The sequence below is a fragment of the Chanodichthys erythropterus genome, chromosome 11 (genome assembly GCF_024489055.1).
Source record: "Chanodichthys erythropterus isolate Z2021 chromosome 11, ASM2448905v1, whole genome shotgun sequence".
NCBI lineage: Eukaryota > Metazoa > Chordata > Actinopteri > Cypriniformes > Xenocyprididae > Chanodichthys > Chanodichthys erythropterus.
Window position 1 is genome coordinate 58,859,352 of NC_090231.1, and position 25,176 is coordinate 58,884,527.

General features: G+C 42.2%; 1 protein-coding gene across 2 annotated transcripts in view; it reads right to left on the reverse strand.

Moving 5' to 3' along the window:
- Positions 1-8,977: 8,977 nt before the first annotated feature.
- The window catches only part of mrc1a (mannose receptor, C type 1a), a 35,045-nt gene continuing 18,846 nt past the window's right edge, over positions 8,978-25,176 (reverse strand). For both annotated transcript variants that reach the window (XM_067400250.1, XM_067400249.1), the window contains exons 17-30: positions 23,972-24,138; positions 23,565-23,629; positions 23,356-23,456; positions 15,814-15,953; positions 15,622-15,724; positions 15,193-15,377; positions 13,563-13,668; positions 13,151-13,383; positions 12,579-12,744; positions 12,172-12,324; positions 10,120-10,236; positions 9,864-10,025; positions 9,725-9,757; positions 8,978-9,616 (exon numbers count right to left, since the gene is read on the reverse strand). In XM_067400250.1, the coding sequence (XP_067256351.1) occupies positions 9,378-9,616; positions 9,725-9,757; positions 9,864-10,025; positions 10,120-10,236; positions 12,172-12,324; positions 12,579-12,744; positions 13,151-13,383; positions 13,563-13,668; positions 15,193-15,377; positions 15,622-15,724; positions 15,814-15,953; positions 23,356-23,456; positions 23,565-23,629; positions 23,972-24,138 (1,970 nt within the window). In that variant the 3' untranslated portion in view covers positions 8,978-9,377. The remainder of the gene's footprint in view (positions 9,617-9,724; positions 9,758-9,863; positions 10,026-10,119; positions 10,237-12,171; positions 12,325-12,578; positions 12,745-13,150; positions 13,384-13,562; positions 13,669-15,192; positions 15,378-15,621; positions 15,725-15,813; positions 15,954-23,355; positions 23,457-23,564; positions 23,630-23,971; positions 24,139-25,176) is intronic.

A 25,176-nucleotide genomic window follows, 5' to 3' on the forward strand; every position in this document is an offset into this window, starting at 1 on the left:
TTGGAAGAGATGTATTCAAAAATATTTACCAGAGCTTCAAAGACATTAAAAATGGATGAAGGTAAAATTAGCACCTAGAAATGCATGGGTAATGGGAAGAATTACCAAAACAGTACAAGATGAACATGGACTTGTACGCAGAGTTCAAGTTAAGACAAAGGTCTGTGTCTTGTTGGATGCTGATTGAGACAATTGTATGGACTGTAACTGGTAAAATATATTATGTAACACATTTCTTATATTTTATAATTATTTACATTTTAAATCTTTCATATTTTCAAGTTAGTTAACAAAAGCACACCTGCATGTACTAAAGTTTCTACTAAAGAGACTATCACTGTGCTATAGCGTTCACAGCCGTTACTTTTTAAATAAAGTTATTATAGTCTTATGTTGTTCAGCCCATCGTCAACCTAACCACAGGCTCTACTCTTCAGCACAATTACCCTAAAAACTCACACATACCAGAAAACCAATTCCAAAATAATGTAACTTTTAACAGATCTCCCCCCATATCAATATTGAGCAAAACACATGAAATAGCACTTCATTTTAACATTTACTCTTGAACAATCAGAAGCAAAGCATGCTGGGAACTAGAAGTCCATTGTAACCACTGATTGTAACTCATTCCATGAGTGTATATATGCATGTACAAGTTTCACATTTATATGGGAACATGTGCAATACATTTACACAATAAAAGGATAAAGCTATGTAATGCGATTGGTCTTCATTTAAATATTTTTGTAGCCACTCATGGCCAATGCATATATTAAAAAAAAAGCACTAATTTCCCCATATATGGTAATGTATAATGTAATATTGCATTATATTCCCATATAAAATTGTTCTGTAAGGGAAGAATGTGGAACAGACAAGTGAACCATTATATCAATGTGTAGCCTACTCAGTGTATTAGTTTAAAAAGTTATTTCCCTCCAATAAGACTCACGCTGTTGCTTTTACTAATATTTGTAAATGCCAGTGGCCATTTACAACACTAAAGCAAGTCAAATGCCTATACAAAACATTTTAGACCATTTACATCTGCATTTAGAATCATCCATTTTTTGAGATCAACCAAAAAAAAAAAAAAAAAAAGTCATGTTAATGCAGCAAAAATACTTCCCAGTAAACACCAAAACACAAACCTATTTTACAAGTTATATTTATTTCTCAAAAACACCAAATTAAGAAACAGCAGCAAAGCAAGCAACTAAGACTTCACTTGTTGCAACAACCTCAGTATGCCTTGAGATGAACGCTTGTTGAGAGTAGTCTGAGAGAGAGGAGGTGCTGGATCTTGAAAGCCAGGCTTGAAAGACTGCACAGACTCATAGCTTGAAGAGAGAGGTACATTATTAGGTTGCTCTAAAGATTGGGAACCAAGACTGGAATGAGACCCATAACTTGACTGCTCTGACACAGAAAAGACCTGGAATCCAGGCTGCAGGGACACAGATTGGTAGTGGATTTGTGCTGGCTGCTGGCTACTGGATTGGGACAAAGACTGGTAGCTGGCCTGTCCTGGTTGGTGAACAGACCAGTAATGAGCTTGTGCTGAGGGCAGACCACTGGGCTGGACAACAGTCTGGAAAAGGGCCTGTCCCGGTTGTGGGCCACTGGGTCTGGACAGAGATGGGGAAAGGGCCTGTCCTAGTTGTGGGCCACTGGGTCTGGACACAGACTGGTAAGAGGCTTGTGCTGACTGCAGGCCACTAGGCTGGACCACAGATAGGTAGCTGGCTTGTGCTGATGGCAGAGCACTGGACTGGTCCACAGACTGGTGGCTGGCTTGTGCTGACTGCAAGCCACTGGGCCTGGACACCGATGGGTAAAGGGCCTGTCCTAGTTGTGGGCCACTAGGCTGGACCACAGACGGGTAGATGGCCTGTCCTTGTTTGCCACTGGGCCTGGACACCGATGGGTAAAGGGCCTGTCCTAGTTGTGGGCCACTGGGCCTGGACACAGACTGGTAAGAAGCTTCTGCTGACGGCAAGCCACTGGGCTGGACAGACTGGAAGAGGGCCTGTCCTGGTTGTAGGCCACTAGGCTGGACCACAGATGGGTAGCTGGCCTGTCCTTGTTTGCCACTGGGCCTGGACACCGATGGGTAAAGGGCCTGTCCTAGTTGTGGGCCACTGGGTCTGGACAGAGATGGGTTAAGGGCCTGTCCTAGTTGTGGGCCACTGTTTCTGGACACAGACTGGTAAGAGGCTTGTGCTGACTGCAAGCCACTGGGCTGGACAACAAATGGGTAAAGGGCCTGTCCTAGTTGTGGGCCACTAGGCTGGACCACAGATAGGTAGCTGGCCTGTCCTTGTTTGCCACTGGGCCTGGACACAGATGGGTAAAGGGCCTGTCCTAGTTGTGGGCCACTGGGCCTGGACACAGATGGGTAAAGGGCCTGTACTGACTGCAGGCCACTAGGCTGGACCACAGATAGGTAGCTGGCTTGTGCTGATGGCAGAGCACTGGACTGGTCCGCAGACTGGTGGCTGGCTTGTGCTGACTGCAAGCCACTGGGCTGGACAACAGACTGGAAAAGGGCCTGTCCTGGTTGTGGGCCACTGTTTCTGGACACAGACTGGTAAGAGGCTTGTGCTGACTGCAAGCCACTGGGCTGGACAACAGATGGGTAAAGGGCCTGTCCTGGTTGTGGGCCACTGGGCCTGGACACAGACTGGAAGAGGGCCGGTCCTGGTTGTAGGCCACTAGGCTGGACCACAGATGGGTAGACGGCCTGTCCTTGTTTGCCACTGGGCCTGGACACCGATGGGTAAAGGGCCTGTCCTAGTTGTGGGCCACTGGGTCTGGACACAGATGGGTAAAGGGCCTGTACTGACTGCAGGCCACTAGGCTGGACCACAGATGGGTAGCTGGCCTGTCCTTGTTTGCCACTGGGTCTGGATACAGATGGGTAAAGGGCCTGTCCTAGTTGTGGGCCACTGGGCCTGGACACAGATGGGTAAAGGGCCTGTACTGACTGCAGGCCACTAGGCTGGACCACAGACGGGTAGCTGGCCTGTCCTTGTTTGCCACTGGGTCTGGATACAGATGGGTAAAGGGCCTGTCCTAGTTGTGGGCCACTGGGCCTGGACACAGATGGGTAAAGGGCCTGTACTGACTGCAGGCCACTAGGCTGGACCACAGATGGGTAGCTGGCCTGTCCTTGTTTGCCACTGGGTCTGGATACAGATGGGTAAAGGGCCTGTCCTGGTTGTGGGCCACTAGGCTGGACCACAGATAGGTAGCTGGCTTGTGCTGACTGCAAGCCACTGGGCTGGACAACAGACTGGAAAGAGGCTTGTGCTGATTGCAGAGCACTGGACTGGTCCACAGACTGTGAGCTGGATTGGGCTTGGCTGCTGGACTGGTCCACAGACTGGTAAGAGGCTTGTGCTGACTGCAGGCGACTGGGCCTGGACACAGATGGGTAAAGGGCCGGTCCTGGTTGTGGGCCACTGGGCCTGGACACAGACTGGTAAGAGGCTTGTGCTGATTGCAGAGCACTGGACTGGTCCACAGACTGTGAGCTGGATTGGGCTTGGTGTTGGCTGCTGGACTGGTCCACAGACTGGGAAGAGGCTTGTGCTGACTGCAGGCCACTAGGTTGGACCACAGATTGGTAGCTGGCTTGTGCTGATGGCAGAGCACTGGACTGGTCCGCAGCCTGTGAGCTGGATTGGGCTTGGTGTTGGATGCTGGACTGGTCCACAGACTGGTGGCTGGCTTGTGCTGACTGCAAGCCACTGGGCTGGACAACAGACTGGAAGAGGGCCTGTCCTAGTTGTGGGCCACTGGGCCTGGACACAGACTGGTAAGAGGCTTGTGCTGATTGCAGAGCACTGGACTGGTCCACAGATGGGTACCTGGCTTGTCCTCGTTTGCCACTGGGTCTGGACACAGACTGGTAAGAGGCTTGTGCTGACTGTAGGCCACTGGGCTGGACCACAGATGGGTACCTGGCTTGTCCTCGTTTGCCACTGGGTCTGGATACAGATGGGTAAAGGGCCTGTCCTGGTTGTGGGCCACTAGGCTGGACCACAGATAGGTAGCTGGCTTGTGCTGACTGCAAGCCACTGGGCTGGACAACAGACTGGAAAGAGGCTTGTGCTGATTGCAGAGCACTGGACTGGTCCACAGACTGTGAGCTGGATTGGGCTTGGCTGCTGGACTGGTCCACAGACTGGTAAGAGGCTTGTGTTGACTGCAGGTCACTGGGCTGAACAGACTGGAAAAGTGCCTGTCCTGGTTGTGGGCCACTAGGCTGGACCACAGATTGGTAGCTGGCCTGTCCTGGTTTGCCACTGGGTCTGGACACAGATGGGTAAAGGGCCTGTCCTAGTTGTGGGCCACTGGGCCTGGACACAGACTGGTAAGAGGCTTCTGCTGACGGCAAGCCACTGGGCTGGACAACGGATTGTAAAAGGGCCTGTCCTGGTTGTAGGCCACTAGGCTGGACCACAGATGGGTACCTGGCTTGTCCTCGTTTGCCACTGGGTCTGGACACAGACTGGTAAGAGGCTTGTGCTGACTGCAGGCGACTGGGCCTGGACACAGATGGGTAAAGGGCCGGTCCTGGTTGTGGGCCACTGGGCCTGGACACAGACTGGTAAGAGGCTTGTGCTGATTGCAGAACACTGGACTGGTCCACAGACTCTGAGCTGGATTGGGCTTGGTGTTGGATGCTGGACTGGTCCACGGACTGGTGGCTGGCTCGTGCTGACTGCAGGTCACTGGGCTGGACAACAGATGGGTAGCTGCCTTGTGGGGTCTGCAAACCACTGGGCTGGGACACAGATGGGTAGAGGGCCTGTCCTGGTTGTTGGACACCTGGCTGTGACAAAGACTGTGAGCTGGATTGGGCTTGGTGTTGGATGCTGGACTGGTCCAGAGACTGGTGGCTGGCTTGCGCTGATGGCAGATCACTGGACTGGTCCACAGATTGGGAGACCACCTGTTCCAAGTTCTGGCTGCTGGCTTGAGATGATTGTTGGAGGCTGAGCAGGGCCACAGGTTGGTATCTTGCCTGCGCTAGTTGCACATCATTAGGCTGAACTGTGGAATCATTGCTTGACTGCTCTACTTGCTGCCCACTGAGCAATGGCACAAGTCCAGAACCAAAGCGGCCTTGTCCTAACTGATAGCTGGGTTGTGAAGACTCACTTTGCTGCAAAGGCTTAAAAAAAGTGGAACTTGAAGTCTGCACTGGCCTGGTACCAGAATATAACCTGGAACCAGCTTGAATTCTACTTTTATGAGGCTTGACAATGGGCTGCACTGAAGACTGGTAGCGGACGTTCACCAATTGGCCACTGGACTGGGAGCTGGTCTCCACTAGTTGCTGGCTACTAGATGCCACAGATTCACTACTAGACTGCCCTAAAGTTTGAAAGTTGATCTGCGCTGGCTTGGGTGGAGACTCAATGCTCATACTTTCTGATTCTGTGGTAACTGCAATGGGTACAAGACTGCCATTACCAGCTGAAGACATTAGAGATCCTTGAATGTGACTTCTAGCATCAGAGTCAGAACCAGGCTTATACGAATTAGTAATTGGTCCAAAACCAGAAGAGCCATTTTGAGGATTATAGCTTACACTGCTATACACACCCTTAACTTGTGCAGCACTGTAAGTGATATTCTTAGATCTTTGAAGACTAACAGGATCCGATACATGCTCACGGCCATACCAGCTAGAGGAACTCTGTGGTTTCACATCCTGCATGGGGAGACCAGCCTCATTGTATACAGGATAACCTCCAACCTTGACAAAGCCAGCAACTAAGAAAAAAAAAAAGACACATGTTAACAAACCAGACATGTTAACAAACAGGAATTATAGAATTTGCCTGAGTAAACCTTACCACTTCCAATATCACCATGGACACAGAGACTGAGAAGTGCCAGAGAAAAACTGAAATAAAAAAAGACTTGTTAGACACTTCTTGCTTTAAAGAACAAGTAAAAAAACAAACATTGAACATCATACCTTAAGAGTCGGATAGCGGTACCCTCCATGTCCAGCCTAGAATCAGCAACTTACCACCTCAGCAATACCACTACAAAATCATAAAAACATACTTGCACCCCAGCACACACTAATGATGGTAAAATTGACTTTTTATAGTGTCAGGAACTGCCATTTACCAATTGTTTCCTGACCATCAGTTGTCATGGGAACATGTAATACTCAATTATTAGGTTCAGGTGTCACCAGTGTCTGATCACGACAACTGCCATTTCATTCCTTTTTTTAGTACTATGATTTCTGAACAGAAAGACAGCACACATACTGCTTTTTGGGATTAATTAAAATACATTAATTTTGATTCTATTTGAAGTCAGAATACATTTTAGGGAGCAGTATTATGCTGACTGTTCATAAGATTTATAGCAGTAATCTGGGCCACATTCAGCCCTGACAAAACGTTTTTTTAAACAGAAACGGTGGTGCGTTGAACACCCTGTTCTGATGACGCAAGACATGCAATTATGCCAGCTGAGAAGGCCTGTCTTTGTGTTCTTTTTGAAGAATTTTCACAGCCTGATGAAATCGGTATAAATACGTGTTTACTAATGCAAAATATGCTCAATATTACAGTCACTGCCCTTGCCATCCTGAATAAAAGAGAACATCCCAAGCGAGTGAAGGGATTTGTGGAAACTGTGGTTCCTAATTATTGTCATCCAACATTTGCCTGTTATGGTTTCAGCGATGTTAATGCATATTAAATAAGTTAGTTAGTTTTAACTGAAGGTTCAAGATAACTCTGTAAACTACAAATGTGGGGAAAAATTCAGTTAAAGGTTTGCACAGAGTCAGTGTCCAGAGTCAAGGGACCTTAAACCCAATGTTATAAAGAGAGCTACTAACATAAAGTGTTGTAAAATTCAATTATGTACATAGTAGCCTATTGCTATTTTGCAGAGATAACCCTTATGGAAAGAAAATATATTTCCCTATCTATGAATGATCAATATATTGCATGATTTAACAGCAGGACATAAAGGTACATAAAGAAATCCAGATGTTATTGTAATGGATGAGGCTGGTACTCGTTCATCCAGCCACTGGAGGGAGCCCTCTCCTGAATACTAACTTGAACTTTTGCTCGTTGGTTACTTCCTGTTTCACTCCTGTATAAATAGACATGTGCTGAGCTCCAATTCGCCTACTTATACTAACCCTAAAAGTATGTACGCTTTCTGTGAACAAAAAGTACTTACTTTTGAGTGTGTAGTAAAAGAGTAGACAAGCTTTGGGACACACTAACACGTCATACAATCGCGTCTTTTCTCTCTGCTGCATCCAGTCACCGTAAATTGCCCTGTCAGTCATCTTACATCCTCCACATTTCATTTAGTTAATTTCCTACCGTATCAGAGAGAAATACAGCACGTTGATCTGCAGTCGCGGGTCTTTCATGTGGAGAACTCTCCTCATATTAATGCATAGTGATGCATTTAAAAGTTAATGGCCATTCGGATCTTTATAAAAGTTCACATTGGTATTTGCAGATGAAAAATAACACGGGTAACATTAAATATATATTTTCTATCAGGTTAAACTGATTATCAGTCACTCAAATCTCTCAGCATCGATCGTGTATATCCGCCATGTTTTGTAGTTTTTAACACTTTTTAATCTCACATACTATTTAGGATGGATAGTATGGACATTGGAACGCAGGGGTGCATTTCCACTGATAATTTGCGAAGTATTGCCAGTTTATTCACTGCCTTACCAACCGTGTCTCATTGCCTGTTTCATTGCCTTTTTGTTACTGACCATTGTGCTTGCTTTATTGGATTTTTGCCTTTTGGAAATTGTTTTTGCCATGGTTGCCTGTTTGGACTGATTACTTGTCACTGTTTATTCTGCCTACATTATTGACTACGTCTCTGCCTGTTGTATTGGATTTGGTTGCTGATATTTATTAAACTTCCAGCATTTGGATTCCATCTTGCCTTCATGTCGAGTCCCTCACAGTTATAGTATAGAATACAGCTTCAACAGAAGACAAAAGACCCTCTGTCTACCTTCCTTCAATGCTGAGACCAATACGTTAAACATAAAATCTTTCAGTTACTTTTAATTATCAGCTGTCTTAATTTGTTCTTTATCTCAGTTGTCCTCTGTAATGTGTATTTCTCCTGCATTCATGATTACAGTAAATTTTGTTACTATTCCTTTGCCGTGCGCGTTCTCTCCAGCCACCTGCGTTTTACACTACTGTCACTCACAATGTATTTGTCTATTTGATACATCTTTTTAATTCATTATTCATTATTAATTCATTTGTATTTATTTTTTACATTTGCTGAGAGGGGACCTATAATGCAACTCTCACAAGATGTAATATAAGTCTCTGGTTCCCCCAGAATGTGTCTGTGAAGTTTCAGCTCAAAATACCCCACAGATTATTTTGTGTCCCTTTAAATGCAAATGAGCTGCTGCTCCCGCCCCCTTTCCAGAAGAGGGCGGAGCTTTAACAGCTCAACAACAACAAAGCTGGAGAATCTCACGCAGCCAAAATGAGGAAAGTGTTCAGCCTTACATTGTTCAAACCGGAGTCGACACTGATGGAGAGACTCAGGAAGAAGTTACAACTTTTAGACGTTTCTGAATGCTTAGTGGATAAATTGATGTAGTTGCTGTGGAGTTGATTCAACTCATCCACTAGCATGTGCCGTCATGTTCATCTTTTGTGTTGAATTGACCCTCGTTTGTGAAGCAGTCCGGCGTAAAATGACGGCATGTCAACAACACTCTACTACAACAACTCTTCCTCTTCTCTAAAGCAGCCCAACATGGCCCCGCCCCCTTTGTTATATAACAATATTATATAGTTTTTTTTACAAGTTTGATCTTCATTTACCTTTCTTATAAAACAATTGCCTTTCACAATTAATAAAAGAACACATTATACACACACTTTATATTTAATGATATTTAATGATTTGTAGATTACATTTAATAGATACACTTTCATGAAAACATTTGCATTTAATTGTAAAATGTCATTATACATGTTTGGGGCTGTGTTCTCGTCGCATTTACAGTTTTGACCAGCCGACGAGTGGTGTTTCATTTTTTCATTTTGGCAAATCATTTTGCGAACTAATGGGTTCAATTGTTTCTCGGTTGGATTAGAATGTCTTGTTACATTTTTGTGATGAACACTGTAATGTTCAAAATATTTCTAAATATGTAAAACTGCTTTTTAAAAGATGTTTAACAATAGATGCTTTCCAGATGAAGTGCTCTTGAAGATGTGCTATCTGGGTCAGTGCAACATTATCAGCTCCAAAATGACTTTCAGGCAGTTGGAGTACTGTGTGTATGTGTGTGTGTGTGTGTGTGTGTGTTAGGCATGCTCATTCTGTTCGATGTTGGCGACAAGTCCCTTTGTGTCAATAGTGGCAGGAGGCCGTGTCAGGTCAGAGTTGATATAGAGTCTGTTGTCAAACGTACACTCTCCAAACACAGGCCTGGGGCTTCTCTTTAGAAACAGAAATGTGGCAAGCCCTGCCACTGCAATTATGACCAAGACGACCCCAACTGCGATGCCCGCAGAGCCATGAGGAGCATCTTCTACCACAGCGACTGCAAAATGAAACAGCATTAAATACTTAATTCATGTTATGAATTAAGGTGTAAACTTTGACAGCGCTAATTATAATTAATTTGAATTAATGAAATGTAGATGCATACGTGGTAATGATGGTTTCTCTGTTGGTGGTATAACTGAAATATAAAGACATTTTTGTACATGTTAACGAAAGGTAGCCTATTCTATTAAACTGAATGGAGAAAATAAACAAATAAAGTTGCATTTGCTTGGATAACAAACCTTTTGCAGTCTTGCAAATATAAGGTCTGTAAGCATTGCAGTTTGTAGTACTCCACATTCCAGTGCTCGACTGGACCTCCACACAATAACCAGCTTCATTTGGCATCCGGGGTTTCCAGTTTGTGTAATCTACCACCGTATTATCAATCCACATCCATTCACCTGTGACACACACACACACATACACATATGGTCAGATGGTGCTTCTGAGATCATTTTGAGTATTTTGTTTGTCTGGATTAAGTACGTTTCTAACCCGTATGACTGCGGTGCATGCCAATCCAGAACGATTTGATTCCATCCTGCATGATCTCCAAATTCTGAAGGATAAACTTGGATTCTACTGAGTCCTCGATACTCAATAATGATGCCCCTGAAATTAGAGACTGTTTTTACTTCCGCAATTATATTTTTTCTGTGATTGACTAGTGATTAAAGGGGTCATGAGAAATCAGATTTTCCTTGATCTTTTGATATATAAGAGGTCTTTGTTCTATTAAAACATCCTGCAAGTTTCATAGCTTAAAGGGTTAGTTCACCCAAAAAATGGACATCGACGAATATTTTTACATCATTGCACCATAAGCCCCGCCCACTGGCGTTCAGTCACTTAGTTGCTGACATTTGCCTACACTGGATGCGAGCATTGCGCCAAAGCAAATAGAAGCCATTAAAATCACTGATGCTGCGTTCAGTTTCTGACATACAAATGGACGAAAGAATGACCACTTTGATGTGTCCAGTTTAAACAGCTTGTTTGTGTCTCTGTACAGACTTCAGAAGGACAGAAACAAGTGAATGGTTTATTTTTATGGTGTCCCGGATCACGTCAGAGGATTATATGTTTGTTCGGAGCATTTTATTTTGTAAACGAGGCACAGTGTAATGCTGCATTCACACCGAATGCGTCTGGGGCTTCAAATTCGCGTCAGATGCATCTAGTTGGACGCTTGAACATTTTGAAGTCAGACGCTTCAGATGCGCGTCAAATTCGCTCTATTCGCGCGTCTAAACAAAGTGTGTTCAGACGCGAATTTGTGTCATGGGAGGGGCTTGCATCTCTTTCTGCACAGATCCTCTGCATAAACACATCATCTCGTCAGTTGGAAACCTGTAGCGGCAATTTAACTCAGTTTTGCGGCCGGCTTTTGCTAGCTAGCAGGTGGGCTAGTATCAATGGCTAAAATCATGCAAAGCATTTTACAACTAACCAGATTGTCAGATTTCTTTGCATATCCTCTTCCAGGCAAGGTCCTTTTTATTCCTGTTTCGATAAAAATATAGAGCTCAGGGTGGCCACACACAGCGACTATCTTTTCTCTGGTCTCCACCGTTAATCACGTCATAAACATGTTACTACCAAAGCAGAGTCCCTGATTGGTTAACGCGTCGCAAATTTTCACCAAAGTTCAGATTTTTCAACTCAGGCGTCGAGGGCGTCAGATGCTCAATTCGCTCGTCAGACGCGTCAGGCGCGTGAACGCTCAATTCGCATCGCACCATTTGTGCGTCAACAGCCAATTCGCGCTGCGCTAGACGCTTGATTCGCGCCGCAGGATGTCTAGACGCGCGTCTACATTGACTTAACATGTAAATCAGATGCTTCAGATGCGTTCGGTGTGAACGCAGCATAATGGAGAGTTCGCAAAGGGAAAAGCCTTAAGTTTCCTTAAGTGGACTCTTAACCTCATGCAACCTAGCTCTGCCACTTAAAAAGGACCATTTCAGACAAAAAATAATAGTTTTTCCACATATACTGTATCATATATATATATTTTTGATAAAAAAGTATTCTCGTCTCTTTATAACATTAAGGTTGAACCACTGTTCAACATGACAGTCACATGACAGTTTTAAATATGTCTTTAGTACCTTTCTGGGCATTTAAATTGTAAATTAATTTGCCGTCAATGCAGGCCTCACTGAACCATCGGATTTCATCAAAAATATCTTAATTTGTATTCTTACGGGTTTGGAACGACATGAGGGTGAGTAATTAATGACAGAATTTCATTTTTGGGTGAACTAACTAACACTTTAAGGGTTTTCAAGCAACCCAGCCCTGCCACACTTCAGACAAAAAAATAATCATTTATGCACATATACTATATTAACATTATAAGTGAACCTCAAGTAACATGTCATAATGCCTTCTAATTTTATTCCAATGCTGTTTGAAATGAAAAGTGAAAGTGAATGAGTATCATATTGTATTATCAAAATACATTATTATATACTCTTAAGTAGTATCATGTGAATTCTCTTTAAATTAAAACAGATTATCTGCTTAACACAAAGTAATGCCTACCTATTCTCATGCATTCCACTGTGGCATGAGCCCAGTTGTCCGACATCGAGGCCATGAAGGCATAACAGTGTCCTCTGAAAGGGATCCAGGTTTTACGCTTCTTTGGCTCTGGGCAGTTCCCCGGCAACTGAGGAGGGTCTGTGGGAGCGATGTCTGCGGGGCAGTGGAAGAATGAAACGAATAAAAAATATAAGGCATTGCACTTCAAGTGTCTGTTTTAATGTTAAAGTTTAAAGTTTACAAGCTGACTGAAACACCTTCCAGCCAGTCAGAATCAAGTATTCAGACAGACTATGGTATAAAGTAAATTATCTACTGGTGCAATACAATTCACAATTCCAGTTCTCAAGTTAAATTATGCAAGACCATCTATATTTTTATTGCATGCAGAATTTTGAATGAAATACCTTGGGATCGCTTGCACAGGGAATAATACGCGTTGCTGCATGCAGCCGTTTTCCAGTCGCCATCCGTATCAATATATACACAAGCTAAATTGTTTCTGGGTTCTCCTGCTGCCCATTTGCTGTATCTTAGAAGCCAGTTGTCCACCCAGCGGTAACGACCACTTGTCTGAAGCAAACAAATTTCATTCGTAAGGCATCTCTTGTCATTAAAAACATTTCGTAGCATTCTAGTGGCGAATATGATTTTGTCATGTAGAACATGTTCAACATCTTTTGGAGCACTTTTGCCCCTAATTTCCGTGATGGCCGGGGCGGGGCTCATTTTCGAGAGGACGGGTAAAACGGATGAAACATGGACTGATATTCCAGGATCCACAAGGATGTTGAACTTAAAAAATATTTATAATTTGTCAAAATCTCGGTAACCCATGTGTCTCATGCACATGTTATGTTAGTATATCATAATTAGCTTGATATAATAAGCTTTATTATTTTATTTTGTAATGTGAAAAATGCTTTTATGCTTACTTTATGCACATGGGAATTACAGATTTTCAAATGTGATTTTGTACCAGGTTGCTGTTGAGGCCGATCCACAAAGGCTCCTTAAGTTTGCTGACTCTAAGGATGGTGTAAGCCTGGCTGATGGAGTCAAGCACACTGGCCAGGTCAGCATCATCTGCTTTACACTGTCTCCTCGCTTCATCCCAGCTCATTTTCTCCATCTGCACTTTGTATGAATCATTTCCCAGTTTGAAAAAATGTTGTGGCAATGCTGTGGTCACAGGACGAGGGAGCTGAGAGTCTATAACACAAAGGTTAAACACTTTGAAATGAACAGTTTCCTGGTTAAGTGGTCAAATAATACTGCAGAGATTAGCTGTGACCAATGCATTTATGATGTAGGTAACTAAAATCATTGTTTTAATGTATTGTTATTTCAGGTACAATGTTTGCAGTGTTTCTTTTCTTCTCCCCTCTAACCTGTTGTCCTCTTGCAGATGAAACCTTTTAGATCTCCGCAGTCTTCGACTTTCCACACACCTGTCATCTTCTCTGGGCTTCTAACCATGACGACACAGTCATAGCTCTTGAAGGAACAGAATTCAGATAAATTAACTCAGCATTAAAAACACAACTAAACAAGCTAATGTAAATTGCTGTAATTTTACAAGGTTAGTGTAGCACGATTACTATGAAGAAGATATGAGTTCACATTCACAACACAACAACTGATGAGCAAAACTCTCTAATGGCTGCTTTAAGGTCAGTTTAAAGGGGTCATGAAATGCAGTTTCAGATTATCAAATTGTTCCCTGAGGTTAGTTTAAAGTGTTTTGGACCATCCTCAATTTCACTCCCTGTGAAAAAACTTAATTTTGAAGGGGCGTGACCTTCAGGAACTGAAGTAAACTCCCACTGCTGAGATTGGCTAACTTCATCGCACCATATCCACGCCCACGCCTATATTCTGGCTGGTTTCTGCTTGGTTTTGAATGTTTTTTTAATTACTTTATCTTGGTTTAGGGTTAAGGTTAGATTAGGCTCCTGAGCAGTCCTATAGACCTTATTTACCAGAGAAACAAGCGCGCCACCATCTTTAGAAAATTGTCTATGAACTTCCATTTTTGCGGCAGCCCTATATATTTCTGTGGCATCGCTGTTGAAGAAGAATTAGCTGGTGAAGTGGATTTAACTGTTGTAGAGTTAATGAAAGTTATCATGAGCATTGTTATGTTTAAAGCAGATGTCTTAACAAATGTCAGTTGACCGGGAAGATTTTAAAATGAGCAGTTCATTCATAAATACGTAAGACCGCTGCGGAAGTCAAAAGACAATGAGCGCAGCGCTGAAAAGGGGCGGAGCTACATAAGTTCTATATTTTTGGGTATAACTCTATGTTGCATTGTCCGATTTGGCTCAAACTCAGTTTGTGTGTATTTCACTTTGTGCTTCATCAGTGTATGAGGTTTTTAACACACTAGCGCCACCTAACACTGTGAATGTGACTTCATTTGTTTCATGTTTTGGGTATAAGTTCTTGTTTCAATGTGCTATCTTGCATCTGTTTTGTGGTCAGACAAACATACAAAGTCAGTTCTGTCATGACAACTCTCGGGAGATTGGCATGGTAATTAAGATTGAAATGGTAATGGATATGGCAATCTAGATCTGCTATGCCGCTGCTGCTGCAGCAGGGCAAGTACTGAGTCTTGCTACTGCCAATACATTCACAGACATTGCTGTGAGCATGTAAGACATGCTGCTGCTGCTGCACATGTAACTTACTTGAATGAACTCCCGTAGCAAATCTATACAGGTGGAGCTGGGGAAGGTGGATGGTTTTTGAAAGCGCTCTGCAGACTGCAGCAACACTACCGGTTTGAAAGTTTGAATGTTGAGCCGCTGATGCAACAACAACCAATCAGCTGTGCTATGGAGATAATGACGTGATTGTTCCCAAATGAGTTAAAGACCTATCAGCTTGCGCCATCTAGAGTTTCATGCCAGAACTGGGTAATTAAATGTTGTGTTCCTGATGAAACTCTGATGATTGTGGTAATCTTTATAGATACTGGATAGCCTTTGTCAGCAATATGGTGTGAATACCTGCCTGTGAATCAAAGTAGCCATACATCCTGGAAGACACATCCGGGAGTGATGAAGGTTGACCCTTGGCCCAGTTTGTATAGCTGACACCCTTACCATCAGTCCACAAAAACCTCATCTCCCAATTGACATCATTAAAACCAATCCATACGTCATCGTCTGAACCAAGCATTAGAGTAGTGAGGAATGCTGCAAACAGAATCAACAGGTCATAATTCATTTTGTCGATCGAATGACTGGTTTCTAAGCAGAATTTTTGTTTTCTGTGTGGACTGACAAATTGCATGTTGTTGTAAACATGCAAGTCCCCTACTTCTGACATTGCATGTTTACGGTACACCACTAACATAGTGCATGTAGCTTTCTCTTCTTAAGCAGATTTCTCACAATAACCAGCTTTTTGGTGTAAACGTGTCACAAGTGCAATGCTCACCTTGCTCTTCATGACCCTGAATGGACACCAGGTTGCCTCCATGTGAAATGCAGTGGTCCCGAGATGTATGCCACGTCATCTCATTATTAAAAAACTTGTAACACTATTTGAAAATGGAAGTGCTTTGAATTAGAATGTGCAGATTAAATGTGGGCCTGGTAATATTATGTTTTATGATGAAATGACTCTCACTCTGCCACGAAACATGGTCCATTCTGGAGTACAGCCTCCTGGTGGTACAGTGGAGGGCAACATGGTGGAGTTGACAAAGTCAGAACTTCTTTTACAGATAGAGGGCAATGCCAGACCACAGTTAATATCATTCCAGAAACCTTTAAAAAAAAAAAAAAAACATATTTTTAATCCTTTGAGCAGGGAATAGAGGATAATGCAGCAATAAAAACTTTATAATCACATGTCTTGACAAATATATGACGTAATATTGATGGTGCAGTATATAAGAACAAGATTTGGTGTTATAAGCTTTTGTAAAACAACACCCATAAACCAATATTAATTGTGCAAATAAAAACCTAAAAAGCATGCTGTCAGTCATATTGCTAGTCCATCCATATACCTTAAGTTATACTTTGCCTTTATTGTTGCTTTTTATAGACTGGAACAACTGATATTCTTCCACATCTAACATATACCCATTTAACAATCCTTATCAGAGACAATTATAGTTCTACAGAACTATCAAAATCAATAATTATTATATAATCAGTGATCATTATCAATCATCCATATTTAATCTAATGTTTGGGACATGAGGTATCTCAACAATGCATTAACATATTGAGAGGCAGTGGTTCCCAACCCTAGTCCTGGAGCCCCAACACTGCACATGTTTGATGTCTCTGAGGTCTTGGAGTCTCTGCTAATGAGCTGATGAGTTGAATCAGGTGTGTTTGATTAGGGAGACATCTAAAGGGCTGTTTACAAGACACAGTTTTCAACTGAAAACAGAAAACTTTGCATGCATTTTGGACGTTCATTAACATGACAGTAGGGTTTTGGGGGCCTGAAAATGCAAACTTTTGAAAATGATACTGTTATCATCTCCATGCAAACTACAAAAAAAAACAATGACATCATGCACTTGCATATTATGCGTTTACTCTACAGGTGCATAGTGTTTCTTTATGATAGCACTTCCTGCTTCGCTACTGTTCGGACGCTCTTGCTTACAGCTCCGCGCTTTGCTCTATTGCTTTTATATTTTATCTCCTAATTTTAACTTCAGCAAATCAACAGTGCTCAAACGACAAATCTTGGCAACAACAATCTTTTTAACTGGAAGAATTGCTACAAAAAAGGGGAATTTTTATCCAACCAGCCTCCCACTGACGGCAGCCATCAGCTTACATTCCGGAGAAGGGAAAACACAGCTGCCTACATCCAAAAGGATTAGAAATAATATGCCTCCTCTGGTTGAAGAATCTACCTGCTGCACAAACTGCCACAGACTTCTACAAAGGATTGCAGTTCTTGAAACAAAGTTACTTGCGGGACTAACAAACCAAAAGGAACACACAACAGAGCTTCGTCATGGACGTCCTCAGCCCACAGTCGGTGAGTCCCATGAATCTAATGCCCCTAAACAGACCGTACTCAGTGCCGGAACTGATCAGCATATTAATCGATGGCACACACAGGGAGCGAGACCCAAAGGCACTCGAGACATCAGATTGTCACGAGTATCACACATTAATGCAGTAGCATCCTCTACCCCAAACACTAGCTCCCTACCACCGCCAATACATCTGGAGAACAGATTTGAAGTGTTAATGAATGTGGGTGAGGAATCTAATGTGGGTGAGGAATCCCCAAACATGATCGGACACAGATCAAATCAGCCAGCAGCTAACACCGATGCTAACTGCCGCTCAAGGTTGAACAGTCAGCGGCACTCAGCTCAGAGAGCAGCCGAGCCCAGGACTCTGATAGTGGGTGACTCTATTATCAGAAACATTAGCAGCAGGGATACAACTACATGCTGCCTTCCACAAGCAACAGTTTCTGATGTAAACAGGGAACTTAAGAGCATTCTGATGAAATATAAAACTGCAAATCGACTAATCATTCATGTGGGGAAGAATGATATTCGGAAGGAGCAGTCAGAACTCCTTAAGAGGGATTTCAATGAACTTTTTGAAATGCTTAAAAGACTAAAAGTTCAGTCGTTCATCAGTGGACCACTCCCAGCAAGAGGAACAAATAGATTTACACGGTTGCTTGGACTTAACACATGGCTGCAAAAAACCTGCAACTTAAAAGGACTGAATTTCATCGACAACTTCAATCTGTTCTGGAGTCAGAGACAACTGTTCACTCATGATGGCCTGCACCCAAACAAACTGGGCTCAAGAGTGCTAAAGGACAATATCTACTTCTGCCTCCATCATCCTTCAGCAGTGTGTGCAAATCCACTCAACCTGAATGGCACAAACACACCTGGACAGAGTACAACTGACCACAGGACTTCATTTCAGCACCTGAATGGACATGCAGTTGACACATCCCACAAGGTCAATGATAACACCACGCAGCCACAAAAACCACTACTCACGGACACAATCTTGACTGAGCCCTGCCCACAGAGCTCACCGAGAGACAGTGACGTATTAGAACTGCTCCAAAATTCAGCACCCAAGGACGACTTTCGGGAAAACAGCCAGGGAAGCCAGGACAGCATTTTACAGCCTCCGGTAACACCAGAGCAACAGCCCCTCTCACTGGACACGTTATCCCTCTCTCCAACATCCCCTCTTCTGTGCTTCTCACAGAAAATGGAGGAACTGGTGTACGCTGGAACCAAACTCTCCCACTCTTTTGCTGCGAGCCCCCAGATATCAACATAAAAGCGTCAAGCCCCGAAACCACCAAAGCCTGTGGGCCCAGCTCGCCCTCCCCCTCCTCCTGCGAGAGCTCTTCGGCCCCTGCCACAACGCCAGCGCCCTCACCCTCCTTCAACTGTTCTAGGTAAATTAAAAACAACCGATAACAGCTCTCAGTGATGTGTGTCGGGTCCCCGCTATGATAAGTGACTTTATCAAATGTTTACAGAACAAGCGGGAACCCAGTGTGCCTGGAGCTTTCTCTATTTCTGTTTTATTACGTTATAGAAAGCCTAAGGCCTTCTCAAACCGTTTGGCAAACCCATTTAATCTGCTACCTATTACACGTCAAACTAAGATTACTGTAGAGACAGAAAGTAAGACTGTTAAGTTAGCACTTCTAAACATTCGCTCACTTAAAAATAAATCACTTCTAGTCAATGACTTAATAACCACAAACAACCTAGATTTTATGCTTCTAAATGAAACATGGCTTGAAGACAGCTGCAGTGCAACAATCCTGAATGAAACAGCCCCTCCTAACTTTACTTTTATGAGTGTCTGCAGAGCTGTTAGGAGAGGTGGAGGTGTAGCTGCTCTATTTAAAGATGTCTATCAATGTGTCATTTGGTGATTACTTGTCTTTCGAATACTTGGGTATTGTATTAAAAGGTGCTCCTCGCATTCTACTTATAGTTATCTACAGGCCTCCAAAATACTCTCCAGCCCTTGTGGAGGACTTTACAGAACTGTTATCAGCAATTTCCTCAGAGTTTGACTGTTTTGCTATTACTGGGGACTTTAACATCCACATAGAAAATGCAGAATCCAATATGGCAAAAGAAATCATAACTGTTTTGAATACTTTTGATCTGACTCAGCATGTACATGGACCTAGACACAATCGTGGACACACTCTAGATTTAATTATCAGTAAGGGTCTAAACATTTCATCCATTTTCATTAAGGATGTAGCGCTATCTGATCATTTCTGTATTTTCTTTGAAATATTGATCTGTCCGACTGTTGAAGCTAGATCTGTCTCGGTCAAAAAGCGATGCTTAAATGAGAATACTAGTGCTCTGTTTATGAAGGCTATATCTTTAACACCAAGCATATCTGCAGACTCTGTTGATTTTCTCCTTGATTCTTTTAACTCAAAAGTACAGAATGTTATTGATAACATTGCTCCTGTGAAAGTCAGGAAGAAAAGTGGCAGACAAAAAGCACCGTGGAGAAACTCAACAGCAGTGCAAAATATGAAAAGACAATGCAGAAAAGCTGAGCGCATGTGGTGAAAGACAAAACTTGAAATCCATTATAACATCTATAAAGATATTCTTCATGCTTTCAATGTGGAATTAGGCAAAGCTAGACAGACCTTCTTCTCAAATATTATAAACAGAAACTTAAACAACACCCGCACTCTTTTTGCTACAGTAGAGAGACTAACAAACCCCCCCAAGTCAGATTCCCAGTGAAATGCTCTCAGACAGCAAATGTAGTGAGTTTGCTTCCTTCTTCTCTGAAAAAATTAATAATATCAGAAAGGCGATCAGCACATCCTTGAGCTGCACTGGGGTAAAACAGATCAGATCACAACCTCAGAAAGTAGCTATTATGTCTGATTTTGAAGCAATTGATGGTACAATTTTGGAAGAAACAGTACAGCACCTTAAAACATCAACCTGCGCCCTTGACACACTTCCCACATATTTTTTCAAAAGAGTGTTAAACTGTTTAGAAGCAGATCTCCTAGAAGTGGTAAATGCCTCAATTCTCTCTGGGACTTTTCCAAAATCCCTGAAAACTACAGTTGTTAAGCCCCTCCTGAAAAAGAGCAATCTGGATAACATCATATTGAGCAACTACAGGCCAATCTCAAATCTTCCTTTCATAGGCAAAATCATTGAAAAAGTTGTTTTCAATCAGCTGAACAAGTTCTTAAGCTTGAATGGATACTTTGATAACTTTCAATCTGGTTTCCGACCGCATCACAGCACAGAGACAGCACTCATAAAGATAATAAATGATATTCGCCTTAACACAGATACAGGTAAATTAACAGTGCTGGTTCTACTTGACCTCAGTGCTGCGTTTGACACTGTCGATCACAACATTCTTCTTGACAGGCTGAAAAACTGGGTTGGGCTTTCTGGGATGGTCCTAAAATGGTTCAGGTCATACTTAGAAGGGAGAGGTTATTATGTGAGTATCGATGACCATAAGTCTGAGTGGACATCCATGATATGCGGAGTCCCTCAAGGTTCAATACTCGCACCCCTCCTTTTCAACCTATATATGATGCCACTGAGCCAAATAATGAGAAAGAACCAAATTGCATATCACAGCTATGCAGATGACACCCAGATTTACCTAGCCCTATCACCTAACGACTACAGCCCCATTGACTCCCTGTGCCAGTGCATTGATGAAATTGCATTTGGAAACAAAGATGAAGTTTTCAAAGTGAACATGTACCTTCACTCTAGGGGTCAAACAACTAAAAATCAAGTCAGGAATCTTGGTGTGATTTTGGAGTCAGACCTGAGTTTCAGTAGCCATGTAAAGACAATAACTAAATCAGCGTATTATCATCTGAAAAATATTGCAAGAATTAGATGCTTTGTCTCCAGTCAAGACTTAGAGAAACTTGTTCATGCTTTCATCACCAGCCGGGTGGATTATTGTAATGGGCTCCTCACTGGTCTTCCCAAAAAGACCATAAGACAGCTGCAGCTCGTACAGAACGCTGCTGCCAGGATTCTGAGCAGAACCCGAAAACATGAACACATCACACCAGTCCTCAGGTCCTTGCACTGGCTTCCAGTTGCATTTAGAATTGATTTTAAAGTACTGTTACTTGTTTATAAATCACTCAGTGGCCTAGGACCTCAATACATTGCAGATATGCTCATAGAATACAAACCTAACAGATCACTCAGATCATCAGGATCAAGTCATTTAGAAATACCCAGGGTTCACTCAAAGCAAGGAGAGTCTGCTTTTAGCTGTTACACCAGCCGCAGCTGGAACCAGCTTCCAGAAGAGATCAGGTGTGCTCCAACAGTAGCCACATTCAAATCCAGACTCAAAACACATCTTTTTATCTATGCATTTGCTGATTGAGCACTGTGCTATGTCCGAACTGTTTGCACTTTATTTTATACGTATCATCTTTTTATTCTTTTAATTCCTTTTCCTGTTTTTATATATCATCTTGTTATTCTGACTTTTAATGCATTATTGCTGTCTGGTTGAAAGAGCTGGGAGAATTAGGAAGAAATTGATTAGGTTAAAATTTGGTAAATTTGACAAACCATGGGGAAATTTAAGCTGTAGTGCATGGTTAAGATATCTCTGGATTACAGTCAGGACACTTTCCAAAGGGGGAAATTTCCAAAGGGGAAATTTGAACTGCGTTCAATAGGTAAGATATCTCCGGAAGGGGGATTAGGGCTGTGTGGTGCAGTTTGAGGTGTCTTGGCAAAAGGGGAGATTGAAACTATGTTTATCAGTTTGAAGTGCCTTAACAGGTAGCGGTCCTGTTGTGTGAGGAAGATCCATTCTGATCCGCTCTGATGAATGGATCTGTTTAGATCCAACTCTGATGGACGACAACAACAACAACAACAAACTCCCTGAGACTTCCTAGCTCTTCCATCCAGATAGCAAAATTCTTTGTTTTTACTGTTATTTCTATTCCTTATGTTCTATTTTTATTATTCTTTTTTATGTAAAGCACTTTGAATTACCATTGTGTATGAAATGTGCTATACAAATAAAATTGCCTTGCCTTGCCTTGCCTTTACAATCTGGCAGCAGAATACAGCATTATTTAGTCATTTTCGCAGAGAAAACAGAAACTTTTAGTACATCATTGTCATGTAAAGGTCTGATAAAGAAGCACTGGGATAAGAACAAGATGGTGCACATGGCGTTTCTGGACCTCGAAAAAGCATTCAATCGAGTCCCACACAAGCTCATCTGGCGAGCACTGAGATCTCATGCCATCCCAGGAGAGTATGTGAGGTGGGTCAAATAACTGTACCACAATGTCATGAGTGTGGTTTGATACCAAGCCCTAACCTCAGAATCCTTCAATGTCATTGTTGGCTTCCACCAGGGATCAGTCCTGTTCCCTCTTAAAAATTTGGTTGCAAGAATTGCCTCGACCGGGTTAGACGACTGCAAGGAAGACCAAAAAAGTGGTGGATGGATAGCATCACCAATGACCTGCTCAACAGAAACTCAGAGGACATCCACGACAGAGTCAAATGGAGACAATAAAGCAAAGCGCCAGACCCTGTCCCAAATGTGCCGTCCAGGGGTTACTCCAGGACCAGGGTTGGAAACCACTGAACAGTGTGATCTAGTGGTCAAGAGCTATGGAAGATTGCTATTTTTGCTTTTAACTTCTGAAGAGTTTGACCATAAATCATGAGAATTGTCTCTTTAGATTTAGTGCTGCATGCCGAGTCAAAGGCTACCTAAATTTGAAGTCAGCGTCACTGTGCCTATACAGGAGTCATATCATTGCATTCCTTCAAAAATTTTATTATGTGCACATTAAAAGTAACATAAGATGCCCTTTTTTACAGGATGTAATATAAATCTCGGGTGTCCCCATAATGTCTGTAAAGTTTCAGCTAAAATACCCCACAGATTATTTATTACACTATGACATAAATATCCAGCAAACAAAGCTTTTTTCCCCTGCAGAGTTCAGCTCCAGCCCCAACTAAACACACCTGAACCAGCTAAGCAAGGTCTTTTGGAAGGTGTTTTGGGGCAAATTGGAGTTAAATTCTACAGGACGTTAATTGGCCCTCAAGGAGAAGCTTCACACCACACTGACATGATTCACTGAACAGTACTGATGAGGAGTCCTTACCCATACTCTTGTAAATGGTCACACAGTTCTCATCATTATTGGCAAAATTTGGTTCATTTTGATCCCATGCCGTATATACAACAGGTGAACCATCCACCCAGCTATAAACAGAACAAAAAAACCCAGCACAAATGAACTTAAATTAAACAATGTCTTGCTAAAATGGTCTTTTGCATAATGCACACTGGATCCAAGTCTTTCATACTCACCTAAATGATTTGTCCAACTCCACCCTCATCCCAATGTAGTATTGACCCTCTGACTTCCTAGATATCTGTAAAACAGTGTCAATAGCCCTACTCAATGATAATTTAACCATGTTACAACATTTAAAAAAGACAGAATTTGAGTGATTCCCCTTTGTGCCAAGAATCTTTTCTTTGTGTTTTGAATGAATTGGTTGAATGAATGGTCTACTAACTCACTCATAAATACAGTACTTACAGCCTACCTAGAATGTGCAGAGAAAAGTGGAGTGATACAACAGTGATATTAATTCTACACACGTGAAAGGCTATCCAATCAGATTCCAGGTCCAGAACTAACTGCTGCATAAACAACAATCAATATCAAATATACAATACAACATTATATTATCCTGCTCACAGCAATTTACCTGCTTCCATAAAAACTTCCTCTCTGTTTGACCAGTAATGACAACAAGATCGGCATGATTCTTCTTGCAGTACGAGCGAGCGTTTTCCATAGATAGGAGGTCTTCATTAATATAGTACTGACTACCGTTGTACTGGATCCAGCCATCAGCTGTCATGTTAAATTGCACTGTAGGATAAAAAGAACATAAGTTATAATTGTCTTCATCTGCAATTATGTGATTTGTAATAGTCAGCTACTGTAAGTAAAAAGCTGCAAAAATGCTCTCAAATATCTTCTGGCTGTCTAAAAATGATAACTCTGACATCATTTACTGAAGATAAAAACTCATTTTGAGAAAATGGCCTTTTCAGATATGTATTGTAATTGAAATCTACATACACAAATAGATAAAGTGCAAATAAGAGCAACATTTAAAAAAGTGTATTTTGGATGTCTTCTTTCCACTAGTTTGAAAAAACTCTTTATGAAATGCCAAATAGCCCAAAATCTCACAATTCACAGATGCATGAAAAAAAAACTGTGTTTTTACCAGTAGTGTCTCGTCTTAAGTTTGTAAGTGAAGTTAAAAATTACTCTCCACATAATAAGTCAATGTATTTTAGTCCAAGTCCACCCCTGCAGGCAATATTCTAGATGTGCATTAAACACAAAATATGTTACATTAATACATATGTGTGTATATATAGCTGCAAGCACCAATTATTGGGTTCAGGCACTTTAAGGCCTTTAGGCACATGTGTAAAAAAGTATTATGTTTTAACTGGCAAGTCTGTAACCATCTCGATCATAGATGGAAAAGACCATTTACAGCCAATACAGGCAATTTAGCATAGAAAATATATGGTTTATAAAGCTTTAACAGTTCTCGAAGATTGAGCCAAAAACCTAGGACTAGTTCGCCAAAGTTGGTTTTTGAAATAATCTACCATATTCACATTCGATGGACAGCAGCGGTCCTTGAGGCAAAGTTGCTCAGAATGAGGAGTTCTACCATGTGGTATGAATTTCATGGGCGTGTGTGAAAAATCACGTGATATACAATCCTTTACACATGTGAAAAATGCAAAGGTGCCCCCCAGTGGCTGATTTCTTTCGAATTTCTCACATGTCTCTCGGCCTCTGTTAACCTTGTCTGATAGCTGGGCAAACTTAGTGTTTTCAAGATACACAAATGACCTCAATGGCAGTCTTGGCACCTTAGAC